Below are 20,165 nucleotides of genomic sequence, written 5' to 3'. Positions count from 1 at the left end.
TTTTTCTTTTTTTTAATGATGTGCAACTGATTAGCGAGCCTGTACCGAAATGTGAAGTTTGCTTCCGCTGAGGGAATAATGTATATTTGGATTTCTTATCACATATGCCTTTGCTTCGCTTTCAACCATGGAATGCCGGTTCTGACGACATAGGGAAAGTCCAAATGAAGATAGGTATGCTAAAATGCAATATAACTACACACTTCGCGTAGCAATTATCTTCTATCCTAAAGAAGGGCTCTCCCTGTAGCCGTAGTGACAACTAGGAAAGTAATCAGGTAAACTACTGGAGATTCTGTACGTCTCAGATGAATTCAGTCTGACTTGTGACATTATTGAACTCATATGCTGCTGCAACTAAAACGGAAATTATTATGTAGTAACATAGCCATTATACACATTTTCACTGCATATTAGAATGCGAGAAAGTCCTATCTAACAACGTCCGAAAAAATTGCAATGCAGGAACAGCTTAATACGAAGTTATTTAATAGGCACAGGAGAATTCGACAAGGCGATCTGAATTATGACTTACGCAATCTACGATCAGACATAGACATACATGCACAAACGCGCGAGCAAAACCACACACTCACGCACACGCAGTACAGACCGGCACACACACACACACACACACACACACACACACACACACACACACACACACACACACACACACACACACACACACACACACACACACACACACACACACACACACACACACACACACACACACACACACACACACACACACACACACGCGCGTCACTAAGGGGCGACTTCAGCTTCCTTAGGAAGGAATTCGACATCTCTCGAACTTTATTTCTTAAGGCGAACGAAATGGAACGAAATCCCGTGCGCGAGAGTTGTGCATGAGATCTATCATATTCTGTGAGATTTCGCGAGATGTGTTCTTGTCCAGCGTTCGAATGCCAAGTGACAGGAGCGATGGTGTACAGTCCAAACTCACAGTCCCAGAAAAAGTGTATCCGATACAGCTCCTTTCCTTTCCTGTAAACCAATTATAATTATATGCACTGCAATGAACGGCAATAAGAGGCGAACGAGGAGAGGCAAATGATATTAGAGGAAGGGTAGGCTTCCACCATTATCATCTTAAGACACATTTGAGAAACCCTCTAATCGTTTTATTTGGATCTTCCAATTTAGAGTTTTCGCACACTAGTCACGTGACCTAGCGACGCTGCTGCTACAAGTTTCTGTCATTTCAGCCCGACATTGCTAACCTTCGCATCTGTGCCAATTTCACTTTGTGTGACGAAGGGTGCGTACAAGGCCTTCATTTATCTTAGCCAGCGTCCTTTGACGGCTAAGACGTAGCGTGCCCGCCACGACCCACATGATCACCAATTTCTTTATTAAACCAAATTACTTCCTCTTTCTCAAAGCACAATGTAAGAATGTTTAGGCGTTGGTAAAGGCTCGTAATAATACCGCAAGCCTACAAAACCAGCAGGAGATATGCAAGTGGCAGCTATGACGTCATGAATACGTCATGATCCTTCTGCGGGTCTCTTTGATTTGGTCCTTCGTGGTCACATGACACATGTGACTTCATCATCTTCTCGACAAATAGAAAAATCTAAACACCCATCGACGCAGTTTTCAGTGTGTGTGACTGCACCTCTCATCGTGTCTCATTAAACTGTTTTCATTATTACATCAAATCCGTCAGGCACATTTAGTTAAAAGACGCTGGCACAGATGTCACCAGATGTCACAAGAATTGAAAGTACTAGGTACAGACATATGCCAAAAATTTGTATAAATGCTTAAAAATAGTGTTTGAACGCAAATTTTGTCCCCGTATTTCATAGCTATATTATAAAAAACAACATATCCGCTGATTCTCTCTTTTCCTGCTTCCATTTTTGCTAGATATTTTCAAAAACGCACACAATTCGTTTTTAATTACAGTTGTAATTATTTGTTGCGAGCACAGGATACCCCTCGGAGGCAAACCTAGCGTATTAAGGAATTCCACAGTGTCCCCCAGTTACACCACAAAAAAAAGATGTTCCTGAAAGTTGAACTTCAGAACGCGCCAAACCACGCGCATCTTTGTGCAGTCGCAGTGACTAGCAGGATAGATTTATTATCCGCCCCTGTAGCCTTCCCTTTATTACTCAGAAAAACCGCACTGGCACCGTGAGCTGCTGACTGGGGGCCGATTCGCAAATTGTCGCAGGATGGTTCCTTTTATCTATGCACAGAGGCAACGAGCAAGAGAGCCCCGTGCGACATGATGTGGGTCTGTGGAACAACGGTCCGAACTTACGTTTGCGGACGTTGACAAACAAACCTGAGCTCGAGCTAAGAGCTAAAAACATTTTAGTTAGGGGTAGTTAGCACTTTGTGAGCATCTTCACTTCCACTTTGCTCTTGCTTGTCGCATGTCAACTCAGAACTACAGCGAACAATTGGCGACGCGTAAAGAGCGCATTTCGCCGCGGGCAAAAGCCAAAGAATGCATCGTTAAGTAGAACAGCTGTGATACTCGTACGGTCTCCTCGCCGTACCCCTCAGATTGGAACGGCCAAAGCGGTTGAACACCTCATACCATTTAGAGAACTCCCTGCAAGCACGAGGAGACCTCGGAGAGCGCAGCTGTTAGGCGACTATCGTGAATACATTGTTTTTCTTTTGTTCGAGCACTGCAAGCCACTCGCCTATCTCCCCTCCAGCCCTGCCTGATGGAGTTGACGAAGCATGCCACTATGTCAAGTCCGAGCACGCGTAACATCGTTGGGCCGATTTCTGTCGCTGTAGAGACGAGCGACACGTGGAGGACGAATTCAACGGCTGCTGCTCAGATTCTCAAGGACAGTTTTAAGTGCTCTTAAAAACAACCTCATAACTCTAAAAAGTACATTCATTTGCCTCGACATAACCGGAAGAACTAATCAAGAGCACTGCAGAGGATGCAAGTGCGGTACTCGTAAACAGAAAGAGTGGAGCAAGATAAAGGGATGGTGGAAGCATAAAGAAGAAATTGTAAGTTGATCAGTATATGGCAAATCGTGAGGAAAAAGAGGAGGACGACAGTAATGTGATGATAGACAAGAGCAGGTAGGAGCTCAGTTAAAGCGTCTGACTTTGGATAACGTTATCTCACGGTGGGAGACGACATACAGCCATTGTCTCCTCTTTCACGTGCGAATAGAACACTCACAGGAGGTCTAGCGGGCCTTTTGATGACCACATCTTGAATCTCAGATGCGAGGAAGTTTCCGAGCACGGCAGCTGTTAGGACGAAGCTCACAACTACTGATGTTTCCTCGAGATCAGCGGCTGAGAGCCGTATATCCTGAAAACAAGAGAAGTGGCGTCATTGTTGGTGGCCCGTATGTTTTCACATTACCAAAATAAAAAATGAAGCTTTAGTGTCATATTCTCGCGCATGAATTATTATTCTCTAGCCAAGAAAATATATTAACACATCTCTGTATTTCCATTGCAGGGACTCTTTACTGCAACTTACAAAAACCCTTCCCTTTCACATGAAGTTTGCTTCCTGAGGAAAACTTTTCTGGATAGTGGGTTCAGGGCTACAACAATTGTTTTCTGCGTTGGCGAAGCAGACACGCCAGCAATAGAGAAAACATGAACGACACAGCCTGGGTTCCTGGCTTTAATTCCAACAGGAATATTGTGCAGCTTTTTGCTTATTTTGCAACCTTCTTCACGGGTACGTTTTTCAAAATGCTGTTCGGCTGAACTAGGTTATTCTGAGTTCAAGCCTACTTTACGAAATAAAGACAGGGAACAAAACATGGTCAATTTCACCTTACATATGTTACTTGCTGAAGACAACATGTGTTGATGTCTCTTAGGCTCCTCAAATATTAATCCCCCTTCTCAGCACTAGAATAATAATTAAATAAGTCAGCCTTTTCATCATATATGTGACATGAACGACAGATAGTTTCGTTTCCTTTTTGGTTTCAAGGATATAGAAATCTATGAGTGAGGGATAGCATACAATGAAAGAAACTAGATAATGGCATTTACAGGCGCACATGCGCTATACTATCATCTCTCATGACTTCCCCTTTACATTTTGTTTTCAGCTATCTGTTGGCTTTCATTTTTTTTTCCGAGGCATGCAGTGCAATTTCGTGCCTATCCAATACATTGTCCAGATTTACAGTTTATGGTGGTCAAGTTATGGTCATTAACTTGCAGTAGATTTCCGGTTGATTCCGTTCCTTCAAGTCTTAAAATTAGATATTGATGTTATCATTCGATTTCAGCGAGAGAGGTGCATTTCATTTCTATCAAATTCAAATATCCACTTTGATTTGGTTAGAACAGGAAAAAACATGATCTCTTAACGGTGGAATTTTCATGTTCAAAGTTGAAAGAACTGGGTCACTCGTCAAGCAATGTAGGTAAAAGCAAACTCCATGCCTTATAACCGCCCTAACAATCAGGTCGTTTACCTGGAGTTGTACCGCTGCCGTACACTGCCGGAAAACGTCCAGCACGCAAGCCGTGGACAGCAGTCCCAGCAGTCCAGCTGCAAACGCCGATGGAGGAAGGCAGTTTCGCCAACGACGCCACACCAGCAGCGTCAAAAATCCCTGCGTTATGTAACATAGATCATATGGGCACGTAAATATCGCATCCCGTGCACTGAAAAATGTTCTGCCGCGGTATGTGAAGCCTGAAGCGGCAAGCATCGCTATCTATCCTGAATGATGCCACGAGTTATATGAAAAGTTCAGTTGTTTGTGATTCTGCCGCATCAGCGCATCGCAATAATATCACATTGAAAGAGGGAACAATGTAATATAGATTCAAGAAGTAGAGCAGCGAACATAAAAAAGCATACTTAAAATGTGTAGCGATTCTATATACTTACAACTTAACATATTTTGATATATTGGTTTAAGCTTTTCTAAGCGACCATGGTCCTAAAGACCGGTAAACAAGAAGTAAGTTTTCTACTATAGTGAAGTCCAAGACAAATGACAGATTACTATTGAAGTGTCAGTAGCATTTGATCATATCTTTTTATTTCTGGTTCTTGGCAGGATGTATCGTATGTATAGCCAGAACTTCTAGTAATAGATGCGGTGGACCGAACTAACGTTGTGAAGGTAATGACAGATGGCGTATTCTATAAGAAGCGAACAGTTGTTTATAACTGGAGTGTTTAAAACAAGACTACGACTCGTTTAGGCGAAGTAAAACCGCATAATTGAATTGTAACTTAAAATTAAAGTTACAACAGAAATGCAGGACGCTTTAGTACCTGCAGCAGTATAAAATAATTCCTAGAATCTGAGCAGACATAGAGATTGCCCTTCTCACACTGCGTCGGATAAAATGAGATGAAGCTTCGAATTCAAATTAAAAAAAAAAGATTGTAATTTGTTTCTGCTTAAGCACACGGAGTAACTACACCTACTAAGACAACAAAAAAAAAAAATAAAATAAACGTGAACTTCATATTATAGCCGTCATTCTGCTGTAAGTGTTCGAGCTATTATCTCCAAAGCTATATCTCAAAACACTGTAGACAGCAAAAATCATGGTGAAATTCCCCGCACAGACAAAAATATTTGTGGTTGGCACGAGCTTCCGGAGAGCAGTGAAAATGAACTCTATGAACTGGCTGGTTAAAATACAAGAACAAGCATAATATTTATGTCATTTCATGACACAGAACAATCATATCCTAAAAATTCTATAAAATTGTGATTCTCTCAGCTGATTCAACGCAAAAGACGTCACTCTTCCACTGCTTTCTTCATCTTGAGTGAGGACATTATGGATATTATGGCCTTTGTGCAACGCTGACGTAGACAATCTTTGTGCATAGTATCGTCCAGAGAAGGGCAGAAAGACGTATCAGAGCAGCTTACGAGAGATATCGCCATCGCGAAATTTGAAGTCGCGTCTCGAAGCGCTGAAGTCTTCATATAGCCCGCCAGATCAACGTTGGTCAGCTCCCAGTACCCTTTGGCAGCGGCTAGTCCAATGGAGCCCACCAGCAACACCTGTGTATTTCAAGCAATCATACATTATTTCCAATTAAAAACAAAAGTTCAGCATGGATATATGGATCACTTGAAGGTCGAGGCACAGCAGGAATAGAAAATGAAAACGTTATTTCAACAGTACATTAAGTATATGACTAGGAATGCTCTGTGTTTTCATGTAGTTTTTTCTCTAGACTTAGCCTAACTGCCTTTAATAAGGTCAAAGCAGGGGAAAATATAAATTTGCTTCTTGGAAGCGAGCTAAATCTTTCACTTTAAATTGCTCTTAATTCTGTTTATATAACGATTCCCTAGTTAAAGATGTCTTCGATTAGCTTCCAGTACTTTTTACTAAGCATGAACGGTCTCACAAAACAGAGAACTACACGTCCAACAGCTTACTTCTATCGACACCAGGAAGTTACGGGTCTTTGCAATCTTTTGATTTTAATCCTAACAGTTATAAACCAACCTTGTTACGCTACTGCTTAAAGAAATGGAAATAAATGCAGAAGTATTATGGGTTGGCGATAGGGGTTGGCGACGAGCCAGGCGAGTAGGGACTACATGTAGCAGTAATAACCCAGTAAGTACGCGAACACTCCAAGCGTCTACCTTGTCTTGACAGTGATAAAGCGTCACTCGTCAACTAAGTCTAGAAATGGAAACAATATACATACCTGAGCCCAACGTTCAAATACGATCGTAAAAATAGCTCTGAGAATTTGTGCGCCTTTTAGGTTCACGAATATACTCATAATTTTGTATGCATAGATATTCAGATTAAACTTTATTTCTACGGCGAACAAATTTAGCTTATCGTGCGCTCGAAGCACTATTAGCAGGGCTTACATATAGGTTTTGCTGTATATTTCACGTAATATCGCTCCTTCTGATGCTATTCTTTGAAGAATATTTGTAAAAAGAAGGGACAATTTTCCACACAGAACATTGTTTCGAAGAGATCAACCTCAAATAATACGTTTTCAATCATATATCTTCGTTGTGTGTTGCGAGTGCTGAAGTTTCTCTTGGTTCTAAAAATGCAAAACAATGATATCTTAAAGCTGTCTTCTCATGAAAAGCCCATATAGGCATGTTGTGACATTTTACATTCAGGGGCTCGTATCAAATGAAGCTTATAAAAAGAGTCATTGTTTGTGAATTGGGAAAGAGGTCAGAACTATAACGAAACTGCCATTTCGAAATGTTCGCATAGCGGACTCAGGACAAATGACTGTGCCCTCTAAATTATTGGGGCATTGAATAAGGCAATACTTCAATTAGGAAAGAAGTTATTGTGAGCCTGATAACATTAATTGTAGGTTCCTGTCATGTCTCTATTATGAATCTTGTCCTGTGTCATCTGCGGTCGACTTACCCCGCCGTATTTTTTGTCTATCTCATTGTCCAACTCTAAAGTCTTTAAGTCTTTTGCTAAGTGGGATTTCTCTTGAAATATAAATCGTTACCCGAACGACCCATTGGTTATGTTCATTTCGCATTGATTTTTTAACCCAACCTACTTGGACTCCTTAAGGCCATTTTTTTTACCCTACACCACCTGCACCAGTGCAGCAAAAATACATTGTAAGTATAGGAGATTTGCTACACTGGTGTAGCTGGTGTAGTTTAAACAAATGGCCCTCTTGATATCAAAAAGACCGTAACTCCCGTTTGTTTTCTGACAAGCACTTCCCTCTTGGTTTCTCTCAAGAGCTTTTTTTTTCTTCGTAGTTTAGTGCCCCAGTATTGCGCATCATAAATCTTGTAATTTAAAGCAGGCAGGGAGAAACAAATTGATTTTTTTTTTTTCAGAATATTTACTTACACTGTATTTCGCGCGTGATTAATGAAAAATACAAGCAATCGATATCAGAATTATTTCTTTCTGGTTTTAGGCACCACTACATTTCTTAAAGAAGCATAACTAAATCATGAAGCAGCTGTAACGAAACCATGTACTATTTATCTTGCCAAACTTGTTCATTTTCTCTCAAAGGTTTTAGTATTGCATCTTACCTTTAATGCCTTATTCAACGGGAAATAATGAAGCATGCATGAATTCATAATGCTGTGCAAAATTGCTTATTCTTTAGTCACCTAAATTCGTAGGCAAAAATAATGTAAACTCAGCAGCAACGCCAAAGCGTTTTACCGAATATTCTACTGAGTGATAAAAAGAGAAAATTAAATTGCATGATTCTGCATGAATGCATTCCACAATCTTCTATAAGAGTATGATAACCCCAGCTGCTTATGTTCAATAGATCCCAGCACAACACTCACAGCACAATAGATATAACGGAATTTACAACATAACGGCAGTTATTTCTAATGCGTTCTGTGGGACGTAATGCCACATCCTGGGCGCTCTTTAGCATGAACTTATCAGCATGTGTCGATGTTTTCCTGTGCATGTGTGCGCTTGATTTTAGAGCTTCGTGCATTCTTGTCATTTATTTCCTTTTAGTGTTAGGTCGGCACCATGGAGCACAACAGTCATGTTATTTTGAGCTGCGCCGATAGCAACAGCAGCCCAATCTCAGCGCTATAAAGCCAGCGAATCACCTCGTAAAAACTTTCCACCAGTGCACTCTCTATGCTTACTAGGATATTTACTATAGGTTGGAGGTGGCCTTTTGGTTTCATCTTCTTTTTATTTCGGAGCAATGTTTTCAAGTATTAATGTAGAGTGCTGATCCGGGCTGGTCGTGGTTCATGAGTAATAGGACGAAGCCAGCGCAAACAACGGTGAAACAAAGAACAACACGTGCGTTTTTCTGTGCTGCGTGCTGTGTCAGCACGTTTGTTATTGTTTTTTCTTTGTCCATTTCTTTTTGCGCTGCTTTTTGGTAGGCTGATATTTACATATATTTGCGCACGCGAATTCCGGCTTCTTTCGGTGAATTGTATTTCTTATGGAAGAATTGCTCCTTATTTTGCGATCCTATGTGCAGCTCTCTCGTTCTGTCTTCTCGTTAGAAACATCATTTCATGCGCAAACAAATTAATGCACAAATGGCCTCGTTCAGAGCAATGCCTAAAAGAATGGAACGCTGCGCGCGTAAGCAAACCTAACACTGCAAAAATTACCAATGCGGCCATTCAAAAAGAAAAAAAAAAAGAACGGCAAATCAAGGCCTAATTTCAAGCTTGGTTACAAATAATCAAAATAAGCAAGAAAATGAAACCAAACAGAGCGACAGCGAAGAACACACCCATTTTATGGCTTCACTTATGCAAGTATAATCGGACCAGGAATTCGGGCCCTGTTTATATCCGGATTATTGTGATTGCAATAAATGCAAGCGTTTGTCTTTCTACCGATGCACTAGTCAGTCCTTCACTCCCAAAAGCCACGGCAAATAGAGTGCGCGCTTCACAAAAACAATGCTTCACACCGGAAACACGGCAAAAACGTCCATAGCAAGACTTCAAACGGAGCCATGCACCTCAGATCCCCGACTCCATACTCAAAAGTCTGTTCTACGTTATAAAATTTCTATTAGAACCTTGTAGCAGCCTCCAGATTTTTTCTTCCTTTAATAGCATGTCGATGAACTGCATATAACATAGGTCATGACCAAAAAAAGAATGCTTTGACTGATGTATATCCCGACAAGCCAGGAGGATGCTCAGACAACTGGATCGCTGGCTACAAGTCCAACTGGTAAATATTGTAAAATGCTTTATGAACATATAGGTAGAAAAGGCTTAAGCTTCCGGTGCAGACCAAAATTTTTCTTCTGAAGTACGTTTGTCCGGCGCTTACAACAAATAAGCCAGACTGGCATAGAAAACCAATGGGACATATTTTTGAAAATTATTAGCAAACACAAGAATTCTACCAAAGGGAGATCTGAGGGAAATTTGAATGCTTTCCTGCGTTTACACATTGTGTGCTAAAAATATTATTGAATTTTACCAGAAAGCGGCCAAAATATTAGGGTAGGAATTATTGCGGTTGAGCCTTTTAAGCATGCTTAACTTCTTCAGACCATCTTCGGGAGCAGAACGAGAGGCTGTTGTTTAGTTTCATCTGCTAGCGTAATGAATTCTGATTTTAGGCTGTTATTTTTTATAGCTGTTCAATAACTAAATATATTTTTTTCATGGCAAGTAAGAACACTGGCATTTTTAAATGTCGCTGGGAACTGTGGATAGCTAATCATACACAAGGACCTGAAGCCTGCAGTATAACATTTTTTCCTATACTTCAGGACTCTAGGGACAACGACAAAAAAAATTATGTGAGATTTGAGATTAGGTCGCTGCGCACAGCACTTGCATTTCCTTGAAGCTTTAAAAGATTTGAATACATTCGAAAGCAAAATGTGAGCGGATTAGGAGTAAGAAAATAAGAGTAGCATGTTTTTTTTTTTTTTCGTCAGAAATAATCACTGATTATTCATTAACTAAATGCCCCAACTTCGCAACTTCGGGATCTTTTTTAATATAGCAGATGCATGCACATGCACAAAGGTGTAAAATAATCTCAGCGAATAGACATTTATTAGGGCTACTACTTGTGGCTGTTACACACATGCAGAAGGCAGCCATTTTCCATTAAAGTCTGCCTACTAAGGAACCTATGCGAAATTTATAGCCTCCAAAGGGTAAACTGTGGCTGGAGATAAATTTCACTCAATCCTCACTCAGAGCGGAAAAATGACTACCAAGGACAGAGCCCACCCGAACTATCATGTGGAAGTGACTGTCAGAGCCAGTGCTGCGGTTTTGTCATATTTTGTGAAAGAATGACTAATACATTAGATAAATGGTTTAAGTTGTCTAGCTTGAAAAAGAGGCCAACCAGATAACCTAGGCAGCGGCAGCAGGGCAACGTCCATTAGGAACTAACGACAAAGAGTCCCAAGGGGCAACAAGTTAGTGACAGAATGGAATTAGGAGCGCCATTTAAAGAACAGCGACTTGGGAAAAAGCTCCAAATGAGCACAAACTACAAAAAAAAAGAAGGGGTACGGAAGGGTTAAAGGCCTTTTAAAAAAGAACTCGCATAACATGGCAAGCTGAAACAACAGCTGTGGTTGCGTCATGAAATAGGCTCACCAGCTGGGCGACGGTAAGCAGTGTCCAATATGGACCCGCGGAGATGACCTGGAAGTTGTTCAGATCCGTCTCGGGGCCGGCGAAGAGCACCAGGATGACCAACGGAAAGCATTTCAGTAGAAAGCAGGCAATTTCAGCAGGTCGGAGCACGTCTGCCATCTGCGCACGTAACGCGTTGTCGGAACGGAGAGTATATCAGTGGAAAAAAAAGGTGGAAGCCTCACGAGCGTAACTTTCGAAACACCCGTCCCTACTGGCACTCACTTGCATGTGAATGAGCACGCAAGTGTTCGTTTTTGGATCCGATAAGACTGGAACAGCTAGCTGCCAGGGTGCACTGCGGAGCATGTCCCACTTTCAAGACTGCAAAGCGTTTCAGCCGGAAGCGAGCGAAGCATACGTACTGACGCAGGAAAATACAAATAAAAATGAAATGCGTCGGCTTCATAATTCTGCTTGTTTCCTTGTTTTTGTTTTCTTGGTCGGCAGCTCGTGTTTTCATTTCGTTCGTTTTTTTGATGGGAGCGAACATACTGACGCACACTCTAAAGCTGGAAATAATATAATGTGTGACTACGACCCCGTGACTATCAGCTCTAAGCTATATACTAGACGGGTAACCAGTATTTGAAACCATTATCCCAATTCATGACCGTATTAATATCGTGTTGATTAAAAATTCCTAATTTGGTAAACACGTTTGAGTAAAAAAACATCAGAGAGCTTATATAACCTATCAAGGCATAGTATTCATGGGGCGAGGAAACATTTTTCACGCGTAACGATTTGTCAATTGACACTGTACAAGAAAAATAGCTCTCGCAAATTCGGCCTCCGCTTCAATAATTCCACTTGTTTGTAGTAGAATACTAGTGGGAGTCTGTCTCGAACAGCTCTGCGTTCTAGCTAGATAGCTGCTGGAGGAAATACAGTTGTAGAGCTAAGTTCTCTTGCTTGTGTAACCTTATTCATCCCCCTAAATATCACAGTCGTTAAAAAAACGCTTATGTTAAGCTGACCAACCTTTTCTACACCAGGAATTTTCTTACCTGCACTGAAGCGTTTCTTTTACGCCGTGAGCGTTACTCGTGTCATCTGCAGTTCACCGTACGTTTCAAGTGTGACTGTCGCAGGCAATATCATATCCGACTTCGAACACCTGCTGCGGCCCCCCCGCCGAACGTCAAGTGACATCCTGTGACGTATCGGATATACCTGCCTTCTCAGAATGTGGCGCCCACTTTTTCCAGTAAAACCTTCACCGTAATGACGGCTGCGTTCCGTTTATGATTAATTTATGGTGCGCGTCTAACTAAAGACGTTCTTTTTTTTTTTAATGTGACAAAGCAGCATTTCGCGCAGTAAAATAAAAAAGCGGAAGTAGCAGCACACAAAATGAAAAACATATGTGGACATCAGTGTACCATCCTTGACACGGGAAACAGTTTTATGAAGGCGCAGCAAGCCTTATATGGCTCACCAGGCAGGGAACCTAAGACCGGAAAGTTGTCCGCCGAATGTGTTCGCGAAAAGCGGTCCCAGTCACATGATCGAAAACGTACGACGAGGAGAGGTGATTGAGGAAAAGAAAGAAGCCAGTGAGATATGCAGTGTGTGGTCACTAGCAACCGATGATGTCACCAACTCATGTGGCGTAGCCTCGTAACAAAAATACTACAGACAAAAACAAAAACTAAGTAAAAAAAAATAGACACTAGATTAATGATGACGACGCGTCTAGGGTGGCAACAGCAGCACAAATGCTCAGGCTTTCGCCTTTCTCCTAGCGTTACGCTTCTCGAGCGTTTGCTGTCTACAAAATGCAGAGTTTGACTACGTCTGTTAAATTGAGCAGAAAAAAATAAAAAAAAAAATAAAAGTGCCCAGTCCGTGCCGCCCGTTGGCGTAAGGAGCGCAGCGGTTGCAATTGGCCTTACTACAGTATGGACAGAGAGAATGGAGGATCAAGGACAACTGCTCCGTCAGCTATCCGAGGCTAACCAAGCCCTCTACGTTGAGGGAGAAGGGCGGGAAAAATGAGGGGACTGGATTTCAACGAGGCAGGATAAAATGAGGTGTTCTAAATTAGCGTAGGATTCAGCAAAATCGGGCATGCAACAGAGCGTCTGATATGGTACAGAAAAGATCGGTTAGGAGTAAGGAGTGTATATTTAGGGGTATGCGTAGAAGGATGCGTAGTTGCGACGTAGGGAAGGATTTGTTGGCAACAGGAAGTGTGCGGGGAGTTTCTCTTATGTTGTCATAATGAAAACCTATTTCTTTCTTTCTGTGAAGAGTGGGGTCTCACGTGGATGAAGAAGGCCAGGGAATCCCAGGCGCCAGATGCTGACGTTCGCGGGCAAAGCGATGCACTACCTCACTACCTGGGATTGCAACTTGACCAAGAATCCACCTCAGTGGGACAATGTGGATACGTAGTTTTGTAAGAGCTTCGTGTAGTTCTGCAGGAATACGACCCGCTTGAATGACAGCTTTGTACTTAATGTATATATGGAATATATCTTGAAAGGTTAGGAGGTGCAGTGACAGGTTTTGAATACTGAAAAACATTAGGGTAGGGTGGGGTAAAAATAGACAGATTTATAGAAGCTCGTGCTATTTCCATTATTATTGCAAACTTTGAAAATGTCCTACCGGAGCCTTCCACTGCATGTTAGCTATGGGGTCAGCAAAACTTAAACCCCTTGCCAAATAAGAGCTATGAATAATCATATATAGAACAGTCCACTTCTTCTCAATTTGCTCCTACCCCCCAAGGCAAAACGAGACGTAAAGTTGGGCAAAAAGGGACACTTTGTCAAGTACAAATATTAATCAGTTCTTGCACTCACAACAATTTAAGCGCAATCCATGAGCGCCTATACGCGCACCTCGTGAGCCCATTCATTGCACATCGTGCATTAGATCTACACAGAACGAGGCGCTGGATTTCTCCATCATTGTTTGCACGCGAGGCACTCCTAGTCGCATTTGTTGCTTGCTGATCACTTTAGAAAAAGTTTTATTTTCGCTGAAACACTGGCGGCTATAGTCGTCTCATTAATTATCGTTTCGTTTTACTTTTTTTTTACCACACCTGAATCCTGGCAGTTCTTTCTGCAACTAGCCTCCTAAAGTGATGGCGACAAAACGATGATCGTTTCCGGCTGCCGCCTTTTTCTTTTCATTTAGAAGGTAAAGGAGAAAAATTCCAAAAGCTCGTCTCAGTATGAGATGGTGTTCACTGTCTTATATAGCAGTAGGTGGGGAGTAATTAGCCCGGCAGTCTCCTCGCTGTACGCAAGTCCGCTGTTCAGCTGTGTTTGGCAATGACATTTCATTAAAATGGGAATCGTCCAGCGGCGCGCGAGCAGATGTCCAAACACTACACTTCCGAAATCGATTGCTTCTGTTTCACTTTATCATTCTTAGCTTAGTCAACCAGCTCACATACATCCCCCATCGTGCAATGTTGCTGAGGGACTTGTTTTTGGGTCTCTTTGAGTGCTTTAATCTAGCTTTGAAGATTGCCAGTCGTATGAAAGGTGTCGCGAATAGCGCGAAAGGCATTCCAGATTGTGTGGCAAATTAAATATTTACGCTGCCGGATACAACAATGGACAGTGATTTTTTTTTATAATATAATGGTTGATAAGCATATTTTTTTATCTGTAACCTGTAATACGACATCTCGCAGTCCGTGACCCGCCATGAGGTCTATCATGATGAATTTCTGGCCCCAGTGACGTTCCCGAGTAAAAGAATTGGGGGTATAGCAAACAGTTATTTGAGCTGCGTTTAATGTGTCTGGACTACGCGCCCAGATAAGTGGGTGCTTGGGTAACCACAAATAAAGGGCGGATCATTAAAGTCCGCACATATTAAAAAGTCGGAATCACGATGAAATTTTGAACAGAATGATCCTCGCATTCATGGTAAGAGGGTCGAAGGCGATGGCAGGATTATGCCCTTTTTGTCTCTGGCCTCCACCAAATGATTCGTTACTGCGGCAGCATGCACAGTGAATGACCTTAAAACGCACAGTCATCGTCAGCGGAAGTGACCCTGTGATAGGACAGCAACCTTTTGTCTTCAACAACTACAACTGCCTCAATGCCTGAAGGATTTAACTGCAAAATGGTGTTTTGTATTCCTTTTATTCCCTTTCACCCTCCACTTCCATAACTTCTCTTTCAGTCGTTTGTAATTCGTGATTCAGACATGCAGGAGTGCCCTTCTTGCTGTTCTACGCATCCCATGCCATGTATGTGTCCTGTCGTTGAGCATCCGTATTTTGTTTGTTCTTTTTTTTCGCTGATTTATCACTGGCTGTTCCTCTCTTTCTTTTTTTTTTCTCTGTCTCTCTTTGTTCGCTTTGGCTTATTCATCAGCTTAAGTTTCGGCCATGTTCGTAGATACGCTCGAAACTATGCTTATCTATGTTTCTCTTCCAATATATGTATCAACTAAACTGAGCCCCCTCTCAACCCATTCATTGATTTTGTTTTGTATCGTCAAGAATCCCGTCTGCCCTACCTCCTCTTGAAAATTTCTGCCAAATGCCATTCACCCCATACTTTTTATTTCTAGTGTAACTCTCCGTCGTCGTCATCTTCTATTCGTAGTCTAAGGAAGACAATGAAGAGAAGGCTAATACACTTTGTCGGCCTTATTACAAATGAAATACTGTGCCGAATGGTATATATGACTCAGCTCATGTTTACTAGTAGCCAATGGCATGCCATAATGGCTATTATTTTGCGCATGCTAAGCCCGTATGGGAGGCAAAGGAGCGATGTTGGCATCTTGTGAGACCACCTCATTATGCTGATAATACAGCAACCTCAATAATGACTTCTGTAGCTTACTAGTCGACCTAGACTCTACGTGATATGCGTTATATATTTATAACAAAAAAACACGCAGTCGCCATATGGCTAGACTTTACTCTAAAACTCGTGGCCGCCCAACCACGCGCTAACTGAAGTTTGCTCGTTTGTATGGGCCAAATTGAAGTATAATTTATGCATAATTTTTTTTTTCATTTTGCTTCCCCATACGTTAACCTTATACAGCTGCCGTGCAAGCAAGTGTTTAGAATTATCATTGTTTCTCATCATAAATATGTGGCCGGGTTTATTTAACGCCCTATACGCTGAATTCGCTCATGATCGGCATTATTAGGCTGGAAAGCGTCCTTGTAAGAGCGGTATTTCACAGTTGTCCTTCATTGTTTTCAGCAATATACTGTGCAAAAAGGGAAAACAATTTTTGGACCTTCCTATAGGGGCAATGCTGACACTGCCTTGCCGTTTTAGTCCCCCTCGCTGGTACTGTTTTGCTGCATGCACAAGGTTTTCTTGTGAAGCATTGCACCGGCAGACGCCAGCTGAATACGAATTCCTTTCAGAGAAGGATGATTCCGCACGGAATTGGAGCATTGCCGCCAGTGAGGCAAGCATCACCCGAAAACCGGAAATACTGCTCTTGATTCACTCATGCCCCTCACTTCCTTCATGCTCATCTCAGCACATCGGAAAGCTCACAGCTGCTCGCTACACGTGCGAGCTCGACGGATATGTTCAAGGAGTTACCTGCGAGGCGTGGGAGCATAGTGAAAATGGCACAGTGCAGAGTGCTTCAAGGTAATAGTGACGAAAGTAGCAGCAGGAGAATAGAACTATAAGGTGAGCGTCCCTCGAACAGAAATTTTTTAAAATTATGTTCCTTCTTTCACTTATTATTATTTCCAAAATATTCCCAAGGTAATCCCTCATCTTCGAAAGATGTCACTGATTCTCTGTCAGCCATGCATCCAAGCATTGTATATAGGGGAGGCGATCATAAAATTTGTATTATTGGCATGAAGGAATATAAAGAACAGAGTCTTGAGTGAGAACTTATTCTTTCTTACTATTCTCCTCAGAAGCCGGCGCACGTCTGCCATGATGGATGAGCTCTACCATACCGTCGTTCTATACCTCATCACTTTGAGAGTTCAAGAAGGGTTTCGCTTAAGCAACAGCTCCCTCGTCATCCAAAAAATATTTTTCGCTCAGTGGGCCCTGTAGCGGGAATATCAACAATATCAGTGGTGCACCAAATGCAGATCGTGGACGGGCTTTTAGTTCGTAACGGGGATACGCAGGCTATGCAGGAAGTAACGATAGCCCTAGCCGCAACGTACTCCGCATAGAAATACATTGTTACAGATTCCCAGGCAGCTTATAGAAACTATATGTATGGCAGAATCAAAACAATAGCATGCAAAAGTCTGAGTTAATGTAGGACTTCAGCTGCACAGAAGGAGCTAATATGGGTACCAGGTCATCAGGGAGTTGAAGGAAACGAGCGCACACACGCTTCGGCCCGAGCTTTTCTTCCCCGGAATCCTTCTACGCCCTCCCTTGCTGATTTAGGCTGCCCCTCTCCGTTAATAACATATTCAGAGATATTACAGCATTTGCACCTCGAAAGGCAGACATTCCCGAAGCCAGCTAAGGGTCTTAGTAAATCAGAAGAGTGTCACATTCGAAGGTTACAAACTATGGCATTTAATAATCCAGCAGCACTTCACGCCATTGAGCCCGAATCATTTTCGGCGGCGCAGTGCAAATTTTGTGGCCAGAAGGCAAACTTATACCATATGGTATGGGCTTGTCAACAAAGTACCAGTATTGACATAATAAATCAGCCAACGTGGGAAGGCTGGCAGGCGGCCCTGTCCAGCTCGGACCTCGAGGAACAACGAACCCTCGTCGAAAGAGCACGGGCAGCGGCTTTTACCAACGGTGTCCCGGACTAGGTACCCGACCAGCCTTCCCTTAATCTAAGCCAATGTTCATAAATGTTTTCATCATCATCATCATCATCGCTCAGTGGGCTGTTCCTGAGAAGAAAGACGTACGAGTCACCTTCGATCATGTCAGGCGAATATGGGGAGAGGGGTAATATATCGTAACCTGAGGAGACCGCGTGTGTGTCACTGTCACGTGCGCCACCCCGGAGCCGGTGCATTGGAACTGAGCAAATGGCGTGAGCATACGGCAGTCCTCCGTCATGTGCAGGCGTTGATGTGCATTCAGCCCCTACTCATATTAATCTGTCACTACCTTTTCAAGACTATTCATCCGACCGGCGAGCACTAAGGCCTGTACTGGCACGACGATTTGTGGTTGACCGCAGGATGGCGGTTAGCAATCGATGTTTCGTAGTTCCAGGCTTTTTTTTTTCACCATGAAGCCATGGGCGCTATTGACAACATGGTTATATATCGGGACTTCTTTATCGTATCGCACCAGCTCAGCATGATTCTTCTTTGAATTGTTTGCCTTCAAATACAGAAGGTGAATCACTGCACAATATGGAAGCATGCGGTTTGGCATACACAGGGCAAACCGGGCGATGTTTGAATATTCGTCTTCGTGAACACAGAAATGATAGTTTCTCAAGGGTGAGTGACCACCTGCGAAAGTGTAATAGTTCTAGCCCTATCTATGAAGATACACAGGTCCTATTTCGTCATCCTCAGCAAAAAACCAGAGAGGTGGTTTTTTTTTTTTTTTTTTCAAAAAATGGACGAAGCGCTAACAACACATTCACATGAAAGAAGACACGAACACGGAAAGAGGTCCGTGTTTCCTTTCATGTGAATGTGTTGTTAGCGCTTCGTCCATTTTTTGAAAATGCTGCACCAACTAGCTTAACAAAATGTCTTTCTTGAAAACCAGAGAGGTGATGGAAGCGTTCTACATCGCCTCGTATGATAACTGCGTAAACAAGCCTTCGGTTTCACTAAGAGAGAAATAGGATATCTGCGAAGATTTTGAAATTGTTGTTTTCTACTCCTTGATTTGTTAACTGACTGTATCTGTTGTCGATTAGATACCTGTTCATTTTTAAGAGTTCGTTTTTTCCCCAAATAAACCAGTTGTGAAAACGGTGTTTGTCCCGCTGTTTTCTGATCTGCGTCTACGTTCCGTTTGCGCCCTCTTATTCATCATGTACCCATCCTGCATTGGCTTCAACTTGCTGTTTTGATCCATGGCATGACAGTGTAGCTTAAAAAAAAAGACGACAAACACAGAAAGGGTACACAGGACAGGCGCTAACTTCCGGCTGAAAGAACGTAAGGCGATCAAAGCAAAACGTGACACGTAAATACTACCAGGCGCCTTGGAAAAGTCGTGCCAACATCTCATTAGCCAAAGCAGGCTACCCAGCTAACACATGTGTTTCTGTCACAGAAAGCATAAAGAAAAAGAAGTGTTAGGAAAATAAATTGTCTGTGTCATCAGAACGTAGGAATGGGAAAAAAAGCCATCATTCCCTGCATTCATTGCCTCTCCCACAATCTTAAGAAAATTTGGAACAAAATCGAATGTTCGTGTGGTTTTTTTTTTTTTCAGCCCCTGAAAAAGTTAGTTTCTTATGCAAAAAAAAAAAACCTTACTCATTGATAAACGTCCCTTCAGCTCCACTGCACTATTAAGCACCGTACAAAGTCAACTGCACTGAAAGCATTTTTTACAACATCCATTATTCCTGTGGTAAATAGTATGTTGGTCATTCCGGGCGTTGCCTGAATGAAAGGCTTCGCGAACAAAACAACAATACGAATACATTTACTGCAGTAATCTGGCTCTGCATTGTAAGGGGTGTGGTTGCGTTTAGTTTTTGGACAAGTGCTCGGTTGCAGCAAAACAGCGAGATCAGTTTACCCGTGAAATTATCGAAGCTGCACAGATCGCTGTTTTGTATTATAAATGTGTCAGCAAGCCGTCTATCTCCCTGTCCAAGCGTGAGCTGGTATTCTTAAGAAACGTTAATCAATGAGAAGTTTTTTGTGCGTTCTTTTTCACCGGTTTTCTGGACGTTTGCGCCTGGTAGTGTTTACGTGTCACGTTTTGCCTTGGTCGCCTTAAGTTCTTAAGGTCGCCTTAAGATTGCGCCTGTGTTATGTACCCTTTCTATGTCTGTCGTCTTTTCTTTTTTTGTTTTTTTGCGCTACACTCTCATGTCATGAATTACCGTTACCGACTAGCCCAAGTTTCCAACCCCTGCTGTTTTGATGCTTAAGCG

General features: G+C 42.3%; 1 protein-coding gene across 1 annotated transcript in view; it reads right to left on the bottom strand.

Moving 5' to 3' along the window:
* The window catches only part of LOC146179280 (ATP-binding cassette sub-family C member 3-like), a 42,137-nt gene extending 30,802 nt beyond the window's left edge, over positions 1 to 11,335 (bottom strand). The window contains exons 1-4 of the mRNA XM_084578946.1: positions 11,085 to 11,335; positions 5,895 to 6,029; positions 4,467 to 4,607; positions 3,197 to 3,331 (exon numbers count right to left, since the gene is read on the bottom strand). Of these exons, the coding sequence (XP_084435072.1) occupies positions 3,197 to 3,331; positions 4,467 to 4,607; positions 5,895 to 6,029; positions 11,085 to 11,243 (570 nt within the window). The 5' untranslated portion in view covers positions 11,244 to 11,335. The remainder of the gene's footprint in view (positions 1 to 3,196; positions 3,332 to 4,466; positions 4,608 to 5,894; positions 6,030 to 11,084) is intronic.
* Between the last annotated feature and the right edge of the window lie 8,830 nt (positions 11,336 to 20,165).

This window comes from Amblyomma maculatum, chromosome 9 (assembly GCF_055883805.1).
Source record: "Amblyomma maculatum isolate TAMU_Amacu chromosome 9, ASM5588380v1, whole genome shotgun sequence".
NCBI classification, from domain to species: Eukaryota; Metazoa; Arthropoda; class Arachnida; order Ixodida; family Ixodidae; genus Amblyomma; species Amblyomma maculatum.
The sequence above is the reverse complement of the archived record's forward strand: the minus strand, read 5'-3'. Positions and strand labels throughout refer to the sequence as shown.